This window comes from Tribolium castaneum, chromosome 9 (assembly GCF_031307605.1).
Source record: "Tribolium castaneum strain GA2 chromosome 9, icTriCast1.1, whole genome shotgun sequence".
Classification (NCBI taxonomy): Eukaryota; Metazoa; Arthropoda; class Insecta; order Coleoptera; family Tenebrionidae; genus Tribolium; species Tribolium castaneum.
This window is the reverse complement of record NC_087402.1, coordinates 11,898,839-11,919,568: the sequence shown is the minus strand read 5'-3', so window position 1 is coordinate 11,919,568 and position 20,730 is coordinate 11,898,839. Positions and strand designations below refer to the sequence as shown.

The 20,730-nt window shown below is 36.1% G+C and overlaps 1 protein-coding gene and 1 long non-coding RNA gene across 5 annotated transcripts; one reads left to right on the top strand and one right to left on the bottom strand.

The window, feature by feature from the left end:
• Positions 1-811: 811 nt before the first annotated feature.
• LOC135267090 (uncharacterized) lies at positions 812-5,972 on the top strand. The gene is made up of 2 exons (XR_010335360.1): positions 812-1,202; positions 1,681-5,972. It is a non-coding gene; the product is annotated as an uncharacterized LOC135267090 (long non-coding RNA).
• Positions 5,973-11,672: 5,700 nt separating this feature from the next.
• On the bottom strand, positions 11,673-14,239 carry LOC135267143 (uncharacterized). Of its 4 annotated transcripts, none has more exons than XR_010335462.1 (3): positions 12,443-14,239; positions 12,287-12,388; positions 11,673-12,234 (listed from the first exon to the last, which is right to left on the bottom strand). XR_010335462.1 is itself a non-coding variant. In XM_064358995.1 (3 exons), exons 1-3 carry the CDS (start codon positions 12,842-12,844, stop codon positions 11,732-11,734), a joined length of 1,014 nt encoding a protein of 337 aa, XP_064215065.1. In that variant the 3' UTR covers positions 11,673-11,731. The 4 variants fall into 4 exon arrangements, 2 of the variants coding, with proteins under 2 accessions (XP_064215065.1, XP_064215064.1); XR_010335463.1 differs by having other exon boundaries at positions 11,673-12,388; positions 12,443-12,527; positions 12,580-14,239; XM_064358995.1 differs by having other exon boundaries at positions 11,673-12,388; positions 12,443-12,534; positions 12,580-12,844.
• Positions 14,240-20,730: the final 6,491 nt, after the last annotated feature.

Genomic DNA, 20,730 nt, shown 5'->3' with positions numbered 1-20,730 from the left:
TATCGTTATAAATCGCCAAATTGGATGGTCGAAAGGCCATGTGTTTTAACAAGTGGATATGCAAAGATATGGGGGTTGGCGACGGCCTGGCTCTGCACCACAGTCGCCCAGCTAATCCAATGATTTTCTCACAAAAGCATAATTAATTTACTTTTGTTTAAAATAGCCAAAATTTATTGATAAACCTAAAATTAAATCCAATATTTTGTTTAGAAATTAACTAGTCACGTTTCAAAAAGAAAGGAATTTATGAGCCAATTTAAGACACGTTGATGATCAGTAAACAACTCGAGAAAGAATCAAAATTTCATCTTATTCAAAATTCCCGTAACGTTTCGTATCAAAAAGTTGAGTCTTTATGCAGTGTACTTCAGTCATCGAATAAAATTGAATAATTCATTTTATTCGGCGTAATTGTTAACAAATTGTTGCAAAACTTCAAGAACGAATTGGTCGATTGAAATTCATGTCTGTTAACTAGATTAGCATAGCCAAAACGACGCTGGTCAAGTGCCGCTTGAATAGGGGGTGTTGACAAATTCGTTACAGAACAGAGAGCTTTTAAAAGAATATCAAATTACAAGCACACATGTGCATTCCTTATAAGAAATTGCAGCGTAATTAACGATTTCTTTGTTAAATCAAAATCAGATCACGAAACCGGTAGTTTAGAAAAACACGGGTAATTTTTCTGAACATTTTGATGTAAAATTTAACCCTAATATTTAAGGCGCAGCCGTCGAAATTCGGATGTATAAATCATTCTATTTAATTAAATTATTGTAAGCAAAAAAATTGCATGACACAAGGCTCCGCAATGTGTATTTGGAAGTGAAGTCCGCGAGACTTCACATTCTAATGTACATAAACATTGACGTTGCCATATCGGCTATGTTTACATGTTGGTATGTTACTGCATAGTGAGCTGAAGCGGTAAGAGTGTTCGTGGATTTCCGGATATGCGATGCACTAAGTAACAATCCGACAACGCTGCATTACCAATATTGCCAGTGAACATCCAGTGAAGGATAATGGCGGCCGTTTGTTTACAATAGTGAAGTAGGCGAATTTGAGCGTAATTTGTGGTGAAAGTGAGTTTATAGTGACTAAAAAATATATACTGATTGTAACAGAACAATGCCACGGCAGTGTTTCGTTTGTAAAATAGTTAGTAACACGAGTTTGAATTTATCATTCCACAGGTGAGTACTTGTAGGTCAGTGGTGTAGGTATTTGTTTTATAAAGGGCTATTCAATTTGACAAATTAGTCGTTCTATACAAAATTTGTCTAAAAGCTACAGTTTAACATGTATGGTCCGTTTCAAACCTTTAGCAACAAATATCAATTTTCAGAATTAATTTTCTCTTTGAAATGGTGGGTTTTCTTGTCTCAAAGAAAATGTTTTCCTACAACTCTTTTTGAACAACTGAATAATAAATCATGTAAATATTAAAACATATCTTTAAAACAAAGTTAACGGGTTTGCTTTTCTTACAAACATATATTAATGTATGCGTTTTTTGCAAAGTTTACGAGCTGCTGCATCTTAGTAAGAATAATTTTTTTTTTAGTTTTTTAATGATTAGTAATGCCACTAATATCCATTCTCAAAATTTTTAAACAAAAATATTTAGTTACTGTTACTGAAATAACAATGTACAAAAAAATTTATTTATAGGATACCAGTTGACCCAAGTATTAGAAGAATCTGGTTCTCGAGTGTTGGTTTACCTTTTAATGCTGAGGAAACTGCTCCTAAACACGCGTTAATTTGCGCAAATCATTTTCTAGAGACAGATTTTGAGTATCTGGGCGTCACTAAAAAGAAAGTATTGAAAAAGGGAGCAATTCCAATTGATACCACTGACAAAGATTTAAGTAGTTCTGATTCGACAAGCGTAGAAACGTCAGTAACATCTCCTAAATCACATAAAAGAAGTTACGATGAAGCTGGTCTTTCAACTCTCAAGTCATCTAGCAGCAGCACCCTGACCGCAAGTGAAGCTGAGGACGAACTCCGTAAAGAATCTAATCTCCTTCAACATAAGAATTCAAGTGAATCTTTGGGGGTACGGTCTCTTCCTTCCTCTGGAACATTAACAGCTTCTGAGACTAAACGATTAGTTAGTCAGGAGGTACATAAAGACTCTGATCTTTCTCAACAAAAGGATTCAAGTGAATCCTTGGGGGTACGGTCTCTTCCTTCCTCTTCAACTTTAACAGCTTCTGAGACTGAAAGATTACTTACTAAGCAAGTACGTGTCGTTACGACAAGTGAAACCAAAAAAAGAAGAAGATTTAGTGTGGGATTTCTGAGTAGCTCAGATTTTTCAACACCAAGAAAAGCAAAACGACATTTTCGAATAATGAAAAGTAAATTGCAATGTCAAAATAAAAAAGTTAAAGTGTTGCAACAGTCTGTGCGAAGATTACGGTTACGAGTAAATTCCTTAAAATCGCTTGTAGATGTTTTAAAGGAAAAACGCTTGATTACTGAAAACGCTGAATCTACTATTATGTCATCGTTGCCTTCAACTGCTGCGGATATTTTTAGACGAATGTTGAAAGGGCCTACAAAACAGAAATATACACCAGCGTTAAGATCCTTTGCTCTTACGCTTAGCTTTTATTCACCGAAAGCATACAACTTTGTTCGACAGACTTTTAATCGATCTTTACCGCATCTTAACACTATCTCAAAGTGGTATCAGTCAGTGGATGGATCCCCAGGGTGGACAAAAGAAGCGTTAAATGCTTTAAAAATAAAAACGAAAGATGTCGAATGTAAGAACAATAAAATAGTCTGTAACCTTGTGCTCGACGAAATGTCGATCAGAAAACAAATAGAATGGACTGGAAAAAAATTTACGGGATATGTTGATATTGGTACAAATATTAGTGCTGATACACTTCCAGAAGCAAAAGAAGTTCTGGTTTTTATGCTTGTAAACGTAAATGGGACATGGAAAATACCCATTGGATATTTTCTTCTAAATGGTTTATGTGCCAGTGAAAAAGCTTCGCTTGTCAAGTCATGTCTTCAGTTTGTACATGAAAGTGGCGTTACTGTATTATCAGTTACGTTTGATGGAGCCCCAGCGAATTTTCAGATGGTTCAAATTTTGGGAGCAGATTTTGCGGAATTCAATTCACTTAAAACGTCGTTTCAACATCCTATCACAGATGATTTAATTTTCATATTTCCAGATGCTTGTCATATGCTGAAGCTTGTAAGAAATTGTTTGGCAACATATTCATTAATTACTGATGGCGATGGTGGTAAAATTGAATGGAAATTTCTGGAAAAACTTGTTGAGTTACAGTGTGAAGAAGGTTTACATGCCGGGACAAAAATAAGAACTCGTCACATTAAATTCGCAAAAGAAAAAATGAAAGTGAGACTTGCTGCCCAAACCTTGAGCAAGAGTGTGTCTGATGCTTTATTATTTTTAAAAGAAAGCGGGAAAACTGATTTTATAGGTGCAGCTGCAACAGCGAAGTTTATTAAAATTTTTAATGATTTATTTGATATGTTTAACTCAAAAAATAGACTAGCTAAATATTTTTATAAAAAGCCGCTTTCACCTGTTACCAAAAACGAGTTTTTTAGGTATTTAATTGAGATTAAGGAATATATAAAGCAGTTAAAAATAAATAACAGAGCAATTTTAAATTCTGGTCGGAAGACAGGTTTTTTAGGCTTTATGATTTGTATAGAAAGTCTTATCCAGTATTATGAACACTATGTAGAAGAAAAAGGCTTTTTGAAATATATTTCAACCTACAAGCTGTCACAAGACCACTTGGAATTATTTTTTGGGGCTATCCGCAGTAAAGGAGGGTTTAACAATAATCCCACTGCTAGACAATTTGAGGCCGCATATAAACGATTAATTGTCCATCACGAAATTAAAAGTGGCGACACGGGCAACGTCATAAATTTAGATTCAACAACAATTTTAAACTGCAGTAGTAGAGGTGTTACCACAAATGCAAGTGGGGAAGAAAACATTGTTTCATTTGAAGAAGAGTTAAAATATATGGACGAATTTGATTTCCAATCCCAATCTTCGTCTTGGGATTTAACGGATTATGTTTTAGATGTGGTGTCGTATATCTCCGGATTTGTTGTAAAGTCTCTTAACAAATCTGTAACTTGTATGCAGTGTCTGCGGTTGTTGGAAGGTGATAGGACATTTTCTAAACTGCAGCAGCAGAAAGAGTACCGACATCTTTACAGGGCGTCGCAAATGGTAGTCAGCGTTTGCCAAAATGCGGAAAAATATTTCCGATATTTTCACAAAACAACTGGGATTTTTAACAAAAATATTGAAAATTTACCTCAAATCTTAATTGTTAATACTATGCGTAATCTACCGTCGTCGGTCATGGATGTCTTCGGAGATCATTTATATGATGACGATCCTTTGGATAACCACTTCCATAAATTAGTAAAATTAATATTAAAAGGTTATTTTAAATTACGTATTCATCACGAAGCTAGAAAAAGTGTTGATAAAATAGATAGAATAAGAACCAGTCTTAATAAGACAATTCTGTTTAAAAACCAGTAAACAATGCTTGTTTTTTATCTTATTTTCATTGATTTTCTATTAGAAGGTGCTTAAACCTGACTCAGTTAGTAGGGACAATTTTTTACAGGGTATTTTTTAACGGGCCACCGTGGATATCTCATAAATAAACAAAAAAAATAGAACATCCCGAGACTGGTTAACTTTTATTTACAGGAGGACACCTACCCTCTTAGTGTACTTTTAATATATTTACCACCAACCACAAGTCCAAGTACAATCTCAGCTCGGTTCAAGCGTTGGTGTTGTTTACTGGGTTACTATGTCATTTCTACAAAAGCATACTCCTCCCAATTGGGACTCAGTAGAAGTAGCTGATTTTCCGGAGACTGCTGTTTGGATCAGATGGTGTCACGGCTGGTTTTATTCTTTCATTCCTTTATCCTTACGTAACTGGTGTTTTGCCCTTACATGTTTTTTAACGCTTAATTTTATTTCTCATATAACTTCATATATTGAGTTTTTACCGCATAAAAACTTATGGTCCATATATTCGCATATAATATAATTATTTATATTTTATATTTTGTGCAGTTCTTCTTGCGCAAGCGTAAATGTTTTTATCCACAATCACATTGTAACTGGAGTTTTATCCACACTTATGAAGCATAGAAACTGACCTATTATCCACTAGTGGAATAAAGTAACTTCATTCCACTTTTGCCACTAGTAATTATGACTACCAGACAAAGCTGCAAAGTTTCATTTTACGAATACAAACATTTTTAATATAACTTTGATTAACTCAAAATTAATTAATTTTGTTAATGTGGTGATTGTGGATAAAACGTTGTATTGCATTGTGTTTTAGTCGCATTTTATCCACTTAAGAATATTAAACACTCGGGCTGACGCTCTCAAATATTCTTGCGTGGATAAAATGTTTTCTACAACACTTTTCTTTTTGCCTTTGCCTACTCTTGTTTTGATAAAAATATACTTACGGATAAGCATCGACGTTTAACGATGGAACATTTAAATCAATTAGTTTTACTTTATTGTAATCGTGAAAATTTATTCTGTTGTTCCCTGTTCTAAATTATTATTATTCTATATTCTAAGTTATTTATTATTTTATTAACATTATTAGCGCATAAAAATCCCATTCTCCTGTCACTTAAACTTCACTGGTTCTTAAGATCATGGAAAACCTATTCTACGATCAAATGATAAATTTCCTAGATCCTCAGCTTATTATTCCGAGTCAACTGCACGGATTTGTGTCTTTTAAGTCAATTGTTTCTAACTTACTATCGATTTTGGGATTTTACAATTTTTTGTTTATTTGCTGGGATACTCGTAATTGCTCGTTTAAAATAACACTCTGTATGTATGGATTATACATGTCTTTTTTACAAGAATAAAATAATTACAGTTTTATGTTTGTTTTCTTTTAACTTCATAAAATTTTTCCCACTAAAATACTCTATGAAGTATGAACCCCTTTTGGCAATTAAATATGCTACGCCACTGCCTTTTGCACCTGCGATGGAGGAAAACATTGTCCCCTCTTGGTCCCGCATTCCCCTCTCCCGGCGTTAATCGGCTTCACAACACGCTACAGTGAAAGTGCTGCGATGCTGTCTCCTCTTTATCTTACCTCCATGGCATGACACGATTGCTGATCCATTACTAATATAATTCTAAGAGGAAAGTAGACAGGAAAATCTCAAAGGAAATTCGGGGAAAACGCGAAAATGTTAAAATAGTACCGGTTAAGTTCTGGGAGCCACATCTAACGAAGGGTAGTACGACCAAAATTGCAGTTTCCTCACGGGGTTCTTCCATATATTTTCTGTATTATTTAAACAAACAAAATTTGTTGTCACACAAAATTTACTCCATTGAGTTCCGAAAACAACTTCAGACCTAACAACAACCAATTTTGGAGTTTAATTTCTCTTTCAGGATATTTGGGGTAATTCCATACTGTTATTGTATTGTATTCATTTTAGATCAACGATTACCGAATTAATGTTTAATAATAATGAAATTGCCAATCGGAAAACACCCCAAATTTTAAATTAATAATAATATTAAGAAAGTTAAACGAGGTTTGATCAAATGCCAAGACATCATAAGAGTCAAATTTGTATAATTCCGCACATGTGGAAACTACTTAACAACGGTAGGGGGGGAAGCGAGTTAGCGTAGCTAACGCAAGATTAGCCCTTGGTTTTGAGGGGGATTCGATTTTTGACTTCCTTCTGAGTTAGTCGATTTCGAGCTGCTTTTAAATTTTTATAAATTTAAGCCTAGTCTTCCTTTACCCTTTAGTGTTCATAAATTTAAATAAGTGAATTTAATCCTAATTTTTAAATAAATAAATTTAAGTTTTTTTTTATTAAGTGCTAGAGTTAAGTGATTAGTGGGATAAGTTTAAAAACAAATCTTATTAGTGTTAGTTCTGTAACAAATGTGTTATTTGTTAAAGACGAAATAGTAATTTCGGTTTCTTTAGTTTCAGTTTGACCGTTATTTGTCACATGAATCAAATTCGAAAGTGTCGACCAGATTGCGTTCTCGGAAGGCCGACACTTTATCAGTCTTTTTCAGCATTTAAGTTCATGTACGGGAAATCATAAATTTGTCAAAATTAGTGCCGTCCTCTTTAGAAAACTTTAATGTTCGACCACCCCCGACGACCGCCTCTATGACCGAAACGGTCGTCATCTGGTTATTGGGGACATGTGGTCATTTCGTAGAATCGCGGTTCAATAGTTTCTCTTTGATAATCAAGTCCAGGGAACCGAATTACTAGACGCGAATTAAGGGAATTGGCCTCCACATGCTAGAAATACAATGGATGCGGTCCTCACGTAATTGTACAACTTGTTTAGCTGTAAGATCGGCCAGACCAGACAGGTATTCAGGACCTTTCTATTCACAGGAGAGTCGCGAGGTCCTGGCTACCTTAGTTAGGCGATGGAACGTACTCAAAATCAAGCGGTGGTACCGTGTAATCTCTTGATTCATATTATTCGTAAAAAATTGTATACCGTCACAAGTGTTGAGACGATCCATCAAAGTCACAAGGACTACAAAAGACCTAGCCTCTCTCTGGGTCCTCGCGTTAGTTCGGGTAAGAGAGAAAAATTTGGCAACAACGTTCCGATCGGGAATTGCCGCCAAGGGATGCTTCTAAGTTATTGGTCTAGGAAGTAGCCCCTCTCCGAAGGCGAGCTTTCCTAATTTCAAAATTCCGAAGTTTAGTTAGTTCTTGTTTGATTCCGAAATCGAATAGTCCTTGTGACCATTACGTTTGCGAGATCAGTAGGAGAATTCTTAGTCTTTTTTTCTTTGTTTTTTTGTATCCATTATTAACTTTCTCTAATTTGCTCGTCAGTGTTGTGAAATAAACGGCTGGTTTCGCAGAAACTTGTGTTTTCTTGAGTGCATTGTGAAGTGATCCCCGAGAGATTATTTCAGGCGGATCGGCGACCAAGGTAAGCGATCCTCCCTTTGTTTCAAACTCAAGGATCGTCTGAACTCAATAAGGTGCCAATCTCCACCAAAACGAAAACAAATCCACGCTACCAATTCGTTCAAAATTTCAAAGTCATCTTTACTCAAAAATACTCCCACGCACCAGTCTCGTTAGACTGGCACAGTTCAATTAACTCGTGCTGCGAGCCGTAACTCCTGAGGAACAACTGACGACGCCTAAGTTTGGAGGATTAAAATTTTCTAGGTAGGCCCTCAAAAGGGTTAATTAATTTTTATTCATTTAATATTATAATATTAAATCATTTAAGTAAGTCATTTCGAAATAGTGATCATTATCATTCATTTCATAAATTTTCTCGTAACCACAAAGTTATTGATCATCGAAAATTCCAAAAAGACCAGTAACTATTTAAATTCCTGTGCTTCGTACTACGTCAGCTATATAAATCTTAAATAAAACGTTTTCAACTTAAATTAACTCGCAACAAACAATTCCATTTTTTCAATTCAACCATCACACCTTTAAATTACAATATTAAAAGTTCTTTATCTTCTTTGCTTCAAACTTATAAATTTGTTACGACAAATTTGAGTGAAACGGCATCAAACAAATATTCAACCACACCCAAAATCTAAATCCAAAACCCACGGTGCTATTCAAACTGTTGTAACACAGATAATTTAAGGTTGCATACACCTAAATCTTACGAAATAGAATGATTTCTTGCTAGTTAAGGATAGGTTTAGAGTAGAACGATTGTACTTAGAATGGACGTTGTAATTCCCCTCCCAACGGCAAGTACTTCCACGTACTTGCAGGCTACTACGGACGATCGAGCAGACATAATCATCCGTGGTTATCTGTAATAAACTGATATCGTGAAATGACAAAGTTCTGAACAAGTCTTTGTCAAAGCTCGTGTACGTGAAACCCGTAGAGAGAAATTACTTCTACATTTATTCAGATTGATTTATAAAAGCTTGTGTGTCCGGGTTGTGTTCGGAATTCATTCTAGGTGTTGATCACCTGACTTTTACCGGAGACACAATTTCGGCACTAGGGCGTAAAATTCAATGCGATGCACGTATCAAAGATTCCGCGAGTATGTTATAATCCGCTTCTGGTACAAGTAATTTAGAAACGCGTTGTCAATTGCCTGGATCATATGAGTTCGAACAATATCGTCTGAAACGTAGGTTAATTTATTTGGACATTATCGAATTAAATTAATTCATGTTAAATATCAAAGTCAAATCAAGAAAACTCTTTCGTATCACTCAGCAACTTCGAAACTATTTACTTGGTTAATTCCAAACGAATTGTGGTTACGACTCTGAGGTATCTTTTGACGACATTACCATACAAACACAAATAACAATTGGCCAAATTTGATCAAACTTTTATAACCATTGATTATTGTAATCCATCCAACGGAATATTCATTCTTCTTGTAATAAATAACTTTGGAGGAAACTTGTGGTTTAAATTTCTTTTCCCATGCGTTTTGACACTACTTTGAATCCGGACTTGTGTTACGGAAAAATTCTGAACCCTTTTTAATTCCCTTAGGAATTAAAATCAAAATCTCTATTAACATTATAGGGGTGATATCGGATGCCAAGTAGACACAACGTAGGTAAGTGAAAGAAACCTTTTGGAAAGTAATTAACTAGACGAGCTAAATAATTTCAAGAACCAAAAGTAAAATTCAAGATTAAATAAATAAATAAGTTGTAAATAATTTAAATGTCAAGCAACCATCAATCACGGTCTCACTACAGTACCATCTCATTTTGACTGACAGTGCAGGTGATAGTTGTGCCTTTTGTTGCATGATATGTTAATGTTTATTTCTGCTTTTGTGAAAATTATCACTGATTTATCATTAAATAACTATTTTGTCTCTTTTAGTAATTTGATTTAATTATTTTATGAATATTTTCCAATCATCTCATATAAATGATTTATTTTGATTCTTATTGGCTTTTGTCTACTTTCAGCTGTCTATTTACCTGGTGGATTTGGCCGCGATTTCTCGGGGTTAATGATCCTCAAGCCCCCCGCGCTTTCTTTGTTTTTGGTCGACCGTATTCTGCTGATGGTTCCTTCCTATGTGGTGGAGGACATAGAGGTGCTTTTTATTACCTACTCCACCACGCCTCAGCCTTTGGGTCGACGCCACCATGTGCACCTGTGGGATTTTATTGTGGGTTGGGACATAGGCCTGGTCGAGGCATGGGTGGAGGCATGGTACTGCCCCATGTCCATGGCTTGATGGGCAATTTTTCATTTTTATTTTAAATGAAATTTTTTTTTGTATTATTAGTAGTTATATTTATAGTTTAAATTATTCATTATAATTAAAAATTTTTACCCATTTTTTTTGTTTCATTTTATGCCTGATCTTTTTCTTTAGTTACCTGGACACAATTTAACAGTGTTTCATAATAAACAATTCAATAAATTTCAATTATTCTAAAAGGCAAAATTGATAAAAATTTCGACAAACTAGTGATAACGCATTAATACAAAGTTTCCAAAGCGCGAAGTTAAATGAGTTAAATTCATTTGGTTTCGCGCTTCGCATCAAGGCAGTGCAACCATCTTAACTATCACATTTATTTTATCATTGGATCTTCCTCTTGTGGAAAATTTGGTGTTTAACACGTGTTGAAAGCGGTGTTTACCAAAGGTTTTCCAAGGAATTTTTGCGTGTCGGTATTAGTTTATTACCGAAATCCGAGTACTGAAATTCGCTTTACGACCCTGTTTGTAAGGGTCTCAACGTAAGCTTTATTAGGTAGGGTTTATTACACTACCTACTTTTGATAGCTTTCCTTTCACGGATACTTTTTCGGCTCAATTCAAAATTATTTATTAGTTAGTAATGGCTGTCAAAACAAAGGAATATCGAGCTCAACGGGACAGTCTGATGAACCAGCTGATTGAAATTGCGATGATAACCTATCGTTAAGGCTCGTCCGGAGCAAGCTCGATCTTCAGAATTTTACGATACTGGTTCAACTGTCAAGTTGGAATCGGCAGCAATCTTAAAAGGCACTCTATTACGAGCGCATAATTTGCGACACCATAACCGCCGGTACCCAGCCTCTTCATTCATTACGAATTTCGGAATTTTACGTAGGCGAGTGACTTGCCGCATTTTCAACTCTCAAACGTAATTTTTCAAGTTTGTAACCAATCATGTATTAGCAATATTATCTTGTAGTTCTATTATTTATTATAATATTATAGGTACTCATTGCTATTTTAATTTACTTTTGATTGAGTACTAACACTTTATCGTAATCGTAATCGTAACAAATAGGAAAATAAAAATCAATGACATGAAAACTTTTATTCAGGTACATACATTAATTTATTTTTTCTACAGCCGTCAAAAAATCGTGACATTTATGCATGGTTACCTATGCGCGAAGTTTGACGTTTTTTCACTGTGAAAAAATATAATTTTTTCACGGTTTCACAGTGAAAAAATAATATTTTTTAACTGTGCAGGCAACTCGATTTTTCAGATCATTTTGTTCCAACTTATTTCTGTTACAATTTTAGTAACACGAAAAGACATCAACAGCAACCGAAATGAAGAGACGGATCGATAATGAGAGGTAGTTTTAAAGGTTTTATAATTATACAGAACAATATTACAAAACAATAATAATAGATATTTACTTTGACATATGAAAATTAAATGTGCATGACGAAAACGTGCCCCCGTTTATCCCCAGAGGCCTGAGTGAAGACGCTTGTAAATGAAAGTTATTTTCGCCATTAAAAGAAGCCGATGTAGAAGGTTGAGTGATTTTGTTTTCTTCTGTGGAGGAAGAAGGTTGAATTTTATTGGCAATTTCAATTTTATTATTCAAAGAGTCCTCGATGTAACTTTCTGCCACTGTGCTGCTTCTCCAGCCCCCATGACGTTTAATTGAAATTAGATCACCTCCAGCATTCGCCAAAAGAGTGGCAGAGCTTCTTCTGAAGCAGTGACCAGTATATTTTTTAGGTTCGTCTTTGTTAAGCCACTTTGCAATCAAACTTGGTATCTCTCCGATTTTGTTAATTCCAACATTTTGATTCACACATTTTCCGTTGGTATACTTTAAAAATAAACGGTCACTAGTCGCCCGTGGAGGCCGCAAAGCTCTATATTTTCTGACAATTTCTATATTTTCTAAATTTGAAACAGTAAATATTCGTTCGCAGTGGGTTTTTGTATCAGGCACCTTCACAATTAAGACAGACTGTTTATCTTCTATGTCAGTTAGCTTCATTTTAACTAATTCTTCACGTCGAAGGGCTCCCGATATACCCAAAATTAGCACAGTCTATAAATAAAACGAGTTGTTTTGATTTGTATTACACTAATATGATAAGTTTACCTTCATCAGTAAATATATCTTGTCATCTGCTTCATTAATAAACTTGCTAATGTCTTCTTTGTCTAAAATTTGCGACTTCTTGCTTCTGTAACCTACGCTTTTGCTTTTCAGGTAGGGCACTAACTTCGGAAACTTACGTGTATCGATATTCTCTTTAACGTTTAAGGTGGCTTTCAACATCGCATAAAGGGCCCAGAGTGTTGGTGGCTTTAAGGTGGTAGACTTTTCTTCCAAATACGCCAACAAAACATTTTCCGTTACTTGATCAATCTTTTTCATAGAACACCACTGCCGAAACTGAAGATACGTTTTTTCGTACTGCGGTCTTGATTTAGCAGGCAAAAGATTCGACACTGCCGCGCTTGCAATTGCATCTATTTCGTTTTCGCTGCTAAAATCCATCACACTTCTTCAACAAAAATACCTATTGTGACAAATTTTTCGCAACTATCACTTTTATTTATCATCGTAACCATGCAAGCAACTCGATTTATCAGACCATTTTGTTCCAACTAATTTCTGTTACTTTTTTCTTCATCTGGAGGCTGTAGAAAAAACGTTGTTTGTATTTCGTGGCGAAATTCATGTTTTAATGGCGCCTTCGAATGTCTTTTAGGTCTCGACCTGGCGGTCTCGACTAAAATAACATTCTCAGGCGCCATTAAAAAAACACTCATTTCGCGCACTTAATACAAAAATTACTATTTATGTCTCTTAGTGGCATACTCCTAGAAGCTCTTAAATCAATTATTTCCGGAAGTAGTGCCGTCTTGTAAAATTGTTCCAGCTTCGGAAACATCTTTTGCATCCAGAATTCGTCCTCTTTTTGAATTACCTCCGTTTTAATTTTGTTCTCTCCAGTCCATAAACATACATAATAAAGCTTTTTTTCTCATTTGCAATATGTAATTGCCCTGGTACTTGATAAAACCAATCATGGTTTTTGTTAATTTCCAAAATTCTTTTGGAAGTCACCTTCCAGAACGTTATTTATTACTTTCTTTGTTATGGTTTCATCCGGAGTAAGTTTTTTTTGTAAGCAGTGTAAGGACATTTTAATTCAACCAACATTCCTTTTTAATGATGCCGTCTGGCGCCGCTCCCAAAAAAAACCTTCTTCAATAACGACGTTTTCGCCCCATTCTTCACTGAGTTTCCGTTCTAATTCCTTTCTCGCGTCGATCTCATGGATTTTCCCGTGGTTTAGTGATGGTACATTCTGCGAGATGACATTGTAGAGTAAGTGCTTTACTTTAGCCGCAGCACTTGTTGTTTTCTTTAATTTACATATCTTCTCAAAATTTGAGGCGGTTAGCAATTTTCGTCGCATTTGCATCCAGTGGCCGGCTACGTCTTGGTCTCTAGTTTCTATTTCAATCTCCTCAATTTCCTTTTCTGTTTTCCTTAATTTTAGCATATATTCACTCTCTTCCTCTTTGTACAATTCTGTGCAATATCAGCTTGTTGTGATATTGTGAGCATCTTTGAATCCACTTCTGAATTTGTTTCGTCAAAAGAGCCTATCCTTTGTTATTTTTGAAAGCCTTCGCTTTTCAATATTATAAATAATTTTTTTAATATACTGTGCACTCTTTTAGTGTATAACGGCAGCAGCACACCTAGTCCTATAAGAGTTACCAAGTGCATAATTAAGTCTTTTGCGCGGCCTAAGTTTTGAACCCAAGGGCTGTCAGTGACTCATGTGCGTTCAGGTACACAAATTCGAGACAAATAATCGTTTTTCCCAGAAAAAAGTGACAAAGACGTGTTTACATGGAACTGGCTGAATTATATACCTGGTTTACGGAGCGTTCCCCAAATATTTAAATATTTATTTATCACCAGAGTAATTAATGACCGACCAATATTATTTCAAATGCATTCTCATAAATAAACTTTCGTCCTTCGTACCAGAAATAAAAGCAAAACATTTATTTAGGTACCTTGTATTTTTAATGAAATCACAATTCCCATTTATTCAAAAGAATGTTTATCCCAAAGAAATTTTACAATCTCTGAAATCTTCTCCTATAAATCTAGCCATGTATTGAGATCTGTTCGTATCGTCAGGGGCAATCATAAATTATGTTTGAAGTCCGGGTCTAATTGTTTGCGGTTACTTTTTATGGAAAAGTTGTAAATTATCTCTTGCTCACTCAATTTTCGATTGCAAATAAGGCTACCTCTGTGGAGGTGTTATTTACAAACATTTTTTCATCGGACTTGAAATTATCGGGTTAAACAACAAGAATAAATTTATTGGCCATTTAAAAAATTCGAAAAAACCTCTTAAAATGCGTTTTCTAGAAATCTTTAACCTTAGTCAAACTTTCTCTACTTTTATTAGAGTTTGTAGGTAACCTATAACATATCTAAAATGGCCGATAAACAGGAAAAAATTCTTTTACATGATACCAAGTTTATGAAAATATGTTTGATAGTTTTTGAGGTACAGAGGTAGTCATTATCATTGGAACTCCCATAAGAGATTTCACTCCGGACGGCTCTTAAAGCCACTATTAAAAAGACGGTTTCAACGCGCCCAATCAATTTTTGATAAATTCGAGCCATTGCATTCGTCAATTATTGTCTTTGTTGCCACTCAAGCAGAACCTGACTTAGACACCGAATAATTGCGCAAACGGTTTTTTGATGCATTTGATAAGATTGAAGCGTCATACATTAAGTACTTTCCAGAAGTCGATCGTCCAGTTGCAAAACAAAGCGCGGCTTCCATTTTTTCAAGCTCTAGTTTGCAACTGCCGAAAATTAAACTTAGAAATTTCGACGGACTAAGCACACTTCTTATGGGAATTTAAGGACCACTCAAATTTAGTAACTTTTATATCAATCGATGCGTCATAAAAAATTGAACAAATCATATCATTGCGCCAAACGTGTAGCTTAATTGGGAACGCGGGAAATTGCAATCAAAGTAAAGATTTGTCCCATAAGAAAAGCATTGGGGCGGTTTTTCGGTGAATACAAAGAGCTTGTAAATTTCCGAGATTTACAACACTGCGGTATTACTACAATTGGGGGATTGGGGGTCAGGTATAGGGAACAGACAATTTTATGGAAATAGAGATTTAAGCGGACAGAAGTTAATATCTCCAACAATTGGAATAATTTAAATTCAATCGCGATTTCTGGCGTTCCTAATCAAGCTACACGTTTGGCGCAATGATATGATTTGATCAGCTTTTTGAGTTGTATCGATTGATATAAAAATTATCCAATTTGAGTGGTCTTTAAATTCCCATAAGAAGTGTGCCTAGTGATTGGACTTCGTTTATCCAATCCTTTAATAACTCAATTCACGATCGTACTGAATTATCGAACATTGACCGGTTTCAGTATTTGTTCAGCTGTTTATCGGGACAGCCGCTTAACCTAATGAAAGGGCTGCAATTAACGGCTGAAAATTACCCTATTGCCTATAAGGCCTGGACGGATCGTTATGAAAACAAGTGGGAGTTATCTTATCATTATTGGTGCAACATTCAAATGTTGCCAAAACTAAAGACTCAGTCCGCGCTCGAACTGCGTGAGCTTCTGGACAATTTTAACGAAAATCGTTCCGCTCTTTATGCGTAAAAGATTGGAAATACCTTATGTGGCTTCAATTATTTTTAGACAAGCTTGATCCTCAAACTCGAAAATCTTTCGAAGCGGATATACGTTCATTAGATCCGTCTCAAGTTCCGCAATTTGACAGTTTGACAAAGTTTATTGAAAGTGAATGCCGGATATAAGACTCAGTCAAAAAGTCACAAGCATCAGTTATTCTTTTGGTACTGAATCAAAAAATCGTGTTGCTCACAAAACTAGATCCGTTTTATTAGTCGATTCATCAACACCAAAGTGCGAAATTTGTGCAGCTGGTGACCATTCCATTTATATGTGCCCAAAGTTCACGTCGAAAACTCCGCGTCAACGTTTTAATTTGGCCAAATCGTATCGTCTATGTATTAATTGTCTACAAGCGTCGCATAATTGGAAATCGTGTCCATATGAATCATTATGTCAGACCCAGTCAGACCTTAAAGACAAGCATCATTCACTTTTGCATTTCAATAATTCTCGCAATGCGCCACGTTTGACCGAAGCATCAACAAAGGCCCAATCGTCAGAATCAAATGCGGCATCTGCATCGACAACAGTAATTAGTACTCCTAATTCTGTTACCGCCTTGACTTTGACATTGTGCGACAAAATTGTACTATTAGGAACGGTACTTCTTGAAACAAAAGTTTCGAAGGGCAACTTTCAAACGATACGAGCGGTCCTTGATAATTGTAGTCAGGACAAAACTGTCTTCGCAAATTAGGATTAACATTTACGCGGTTGCGGCTTAAGGTTCGCGGCATCAATCCAACGGGTGAATCTGTATCTCCGGAATTTGTCGACTGTTTAATTAGACCCCGTGATTGTTCTAATTCCCTTTTTAAAATTAGCGCCCATGTGCTCTCCCAAATTACAGGCGACCTCCCGTTGTTCCAGGTAAACATTGACCAGTGGTCAGATCTTTGGAACTTGCAACTTGCCGATCCTGGATTTTATAAACCATCTCGCATCGACCTTTGGGTGGTGATGTTTACGCATCTCTCCTTAAACCCGAAATCTTAATTAGTAAGGTTGACGGCGAACCTCTGACAATAAACACTATTTTTGGTTGGGGGTTGCAGTTAATGCATTTTTTACAATATTCGAAGATTGTACCTTAGATAAAACAATACGAAAATTTTGGGAACTCGAGGAAGTGCCTCACTTTGACAAAGGCTCAGACGATGACATTCAGTGCAAACATCTTTATTCATCCAGTCTCGCGTTGCGAAAATCGCAGGTACATACATGGTTTCGTTGATATTCAAACACGATGCAAAAGAGTTTCTAAAATCTCGCGAGATCGCGACTCATCGTTTTTTACTCTTGGAAAATCGCGTAATTCGAAATCCGCGTCTACAAGAGGAATATTGTAAATTTATGAAAGATTATTTACAATTGGGTAACATGTCCTAACTTACGGCCTCAGACGGCAATTACGATCAATGTTATTATATACCGCACCATTGTGTTCTTAGACCAGATAATGCGACTTCAAATGTACGAGTTGTTTTTGACATCAGCACGAAAGCCTCGAACGGTCGATCGCTAAGCGACACGCTTCTTGCTGGACTTAAATGGCTGCAAGACATTTGCAGCGTATTATTAAAATTTCGGTTATATCCCGTCGTATTCACAGCGGATATTCGCCAAATGTACCGTCAAATTTTAGTTTCGACAGTCGACCGCCAATTTCAACGCATTGTTTGGCGGTTTTTACCCGATGATGCTCTTCAAGAATTCGTCCTAAACACGGTGACATACGGTACTCCATCGGCACCCTTCTTGGTCATCCACATCTTGCTGCAACTGACTAAGGATGAACAATCGGGAACCAATTCGATTCGTCCCTCAGCAACTGAACATTTTTACGATCTTACCTGACACATCCCTCATAAAGTGATTAATTAGCCAGAGAAAGTTGTATCTTTTTGGAAACTTTAACAGCCTGTAATCCTTGTTCAAATGTGACGGGCAGATTGAGTTTTGAATTCTTTTAATTAAATTTTGACGTTTGGTCGAGCGCGATTCTTGGGCCACTCTGTTTTCGTTGGGTGGCCGATTTGACTGGGGTCACGGTGACCATTTGGTTTTGATTGGTCATTGCGGCGGAAAACCATTGTTTTTTTTCTTTTGTAGCCCTTAATATTTTAAAATATTTTTTTGAATAAAAATTTAAACTCTAATTGCGTCTGCGTTTTAGTTTCGTACATGCTGGTGATTCTCTTTCCTTATTTGACTAAAGCAAAAATAAAAGTTTTTTTTTCTCTATGGTGACACCCTCTAAGATTTGAAACCAATGAGCTTTGGCATTTTTTTGTTGATGTTAACGTTCAGTTCAAGTGGCAAGCTTTCGTGTGTTCCGGAAACCTTCTGAAACTCATTTGTGCTCTGATCATTGACGAACCATGAACTGTGAGTAATGTGATAATCGCGGTATTTATAATTTAATCTATTAATCAGCGCAAATTATTAGAAGTCATTTTAAAAATTTGAGCTTCCTTACAACACCGTTTAATTTCAACAAATTTAATTCAACTTATTTAGCATTAAAAGCATGTTAGCATTAAAATGTTTAGAAATTATCGTTCCCACGAGAATTTTCCAAGAACCATAAAATCGTTGCAAATCACCAGATTGGGTGGTCAAAAAGCCATGTGTTTAACAAGTGGATATGCAAAGATAAGGGAGTTGGCGACGGCCTGACGGTGCAGTCCAGGCGTTCAGCTAATTCAATAGTTTTCTCACAAAATAATAATTAATTTAGGTTTGTTCAAATACCCAAAATTTAGTGATAAAACTGTAAAGAAATCGAAGACTTTTGCTTAGCAAATAACAAGTTACGGTTAGAAAGAAGTAAATTCATTCGTCATTTTAAATCACCAAAAATTATCAGTAAATAACTCGAGAAAGAGAGAGAGAAAAAGTAATTTCATTTTATTTAAAATAGAATTTTAATAACATTGTCTAGCAAATATTGAGATTTTATGCAGTGTTCTTCAGTCAGCAAATAAAACTTAGAAATTCATGACATTCTAGTAATTATTAACAAATGGTCTTAAAAACTTCAAAAACGAATTGGTCGGTTGGAATGCATGTCTGTTAAATAGATTAGAAAGGCCAAAAACGACGTTGGTCAAATGTTGCTTTTATCGGGGGTGTTGACGAATTCGTTACAGAACAGAACAGAGCTTTTAGAAGAATATCAAATTACATGCACACATGTGCATTCATTTAAAAGAAATTACAGAGTAATTAACGATACATACGCATGACACGATTCCTGCTCCATTACTAATATAATTCTAAGAGGAAAGTAGACAGGAAAATCCCTAAGGAAATTCGGGAAAAACGCGAAAATGTTAAAATAGTACCGGTGAAGTACTGGGAGCGACATCTAACGAAGGGTAGTACGACCAAAAATGCAGTTTCCTCACGGGGTTCTTCCATATATTTTCTGTATTATTTAAACAAACAAAATTTGTTGTCACACAAAATTTACTCCATTGAGTTCCGAAAACAACTTCAGACCTAACAACAACCAATTTTGGAGTTTAATTTCTCTTTCAGGATATTTGGGTTTGGTTTAATAATGAAATTGCCAATCGGAAAACAGCCCAAATGTTAAACTAATAATAATATTAAGAAAGTTAAATGAAGTTTGATCAAATTTGGCCAGTTGTTATTTGTGTTTGTATGGTAATGTCGTCAAACATACCTCAGAGTCGTAACCACAATTCGTTTGGAATTAACCAAGTAAATAGTTTCGAAGTTGCTGAGTGATACGAAAGAGTTTTATTGATATGACTTTGATATTTAACATGAATTAATTTAATTCGATAATGTCCAAATAAATTAACGTACGTTTCAGACGATATTGTTCGAACTCAAGGCGAACATGTTGACAACACCTTTATCGGAGGAAGTGCTGTTGGACGAATTGCTTCTCCACTTCCCCGAAAGAATCCAATCGCTTTGGATACTAGAAAAGAATTGTACCACCACGGAGGCCGCGGAATTTCTGGCAGCACAAGAAATTCCGGGACAAAATCCGGGAGAGAAAACTACCATCGCTCCCAGGGAAAGTCCCCGCACTTCTGACCACCAGCTGCGTAAAGACACAAAGCGTCCGCGGCCAAACAAGGATCGCAACGAAGTAACTCGTACTGAATCCCCGGAAAATCGCGGAAATCGGTTTCAAAACCGCACAAGCGACAACCAGCAGTGGCGCAACAACAAAGCCAACTTTAGCAACAGCCGCTGGTACAACAACACCACTAGCAGCAACAATCACTGGCGCAAGAACAACCCCAACTCCACCAACAATAACACGAATTCGAGAGCGCAGGGTGAAACATCACGAAACCCTAAAGATTCGGGAAACGGGGGCGGAGTACAGAGCGGGGCCTAAGGTACTCCGGTCAGCGACACGGCCCACAAAGCGACAGCAGGGATCAACAATTGAGAATAGGAGGAAAACGAAAACGTTCGACTTCGTCACACTCTATGGAAGGAAAAAACGATGCTCGACCGCGAGCATCACAGGTTAAGTTAAATGTTTTTTCAATAATTAAATCAGCTGTCGCAGGTAACAACAGCAAACAGAAAATGGTGACGGAGATTGAGATCCAAATCTCCCAGCAACAATCAGTCCCCGCACTTTTGGACACCGGCAGCGAAGT

Bases quoted from the DNA above. Each gene is read 5' to 3' on its own strand.
- LOC135267143 (XM_064358994.1), bottom strand. From the start codon at position 12,844: ATGGATTTTAGCAGCGAAAACGAAATAGATGCAATTGCAAGCGCGGCA. The intron at 12,389-12,442 runs GTAAACTTATCA...TTTTATTTATAG, and splicing joins AGATATATTTACTGATGAAG to ACTGTGCTAATTTTGGGTAT.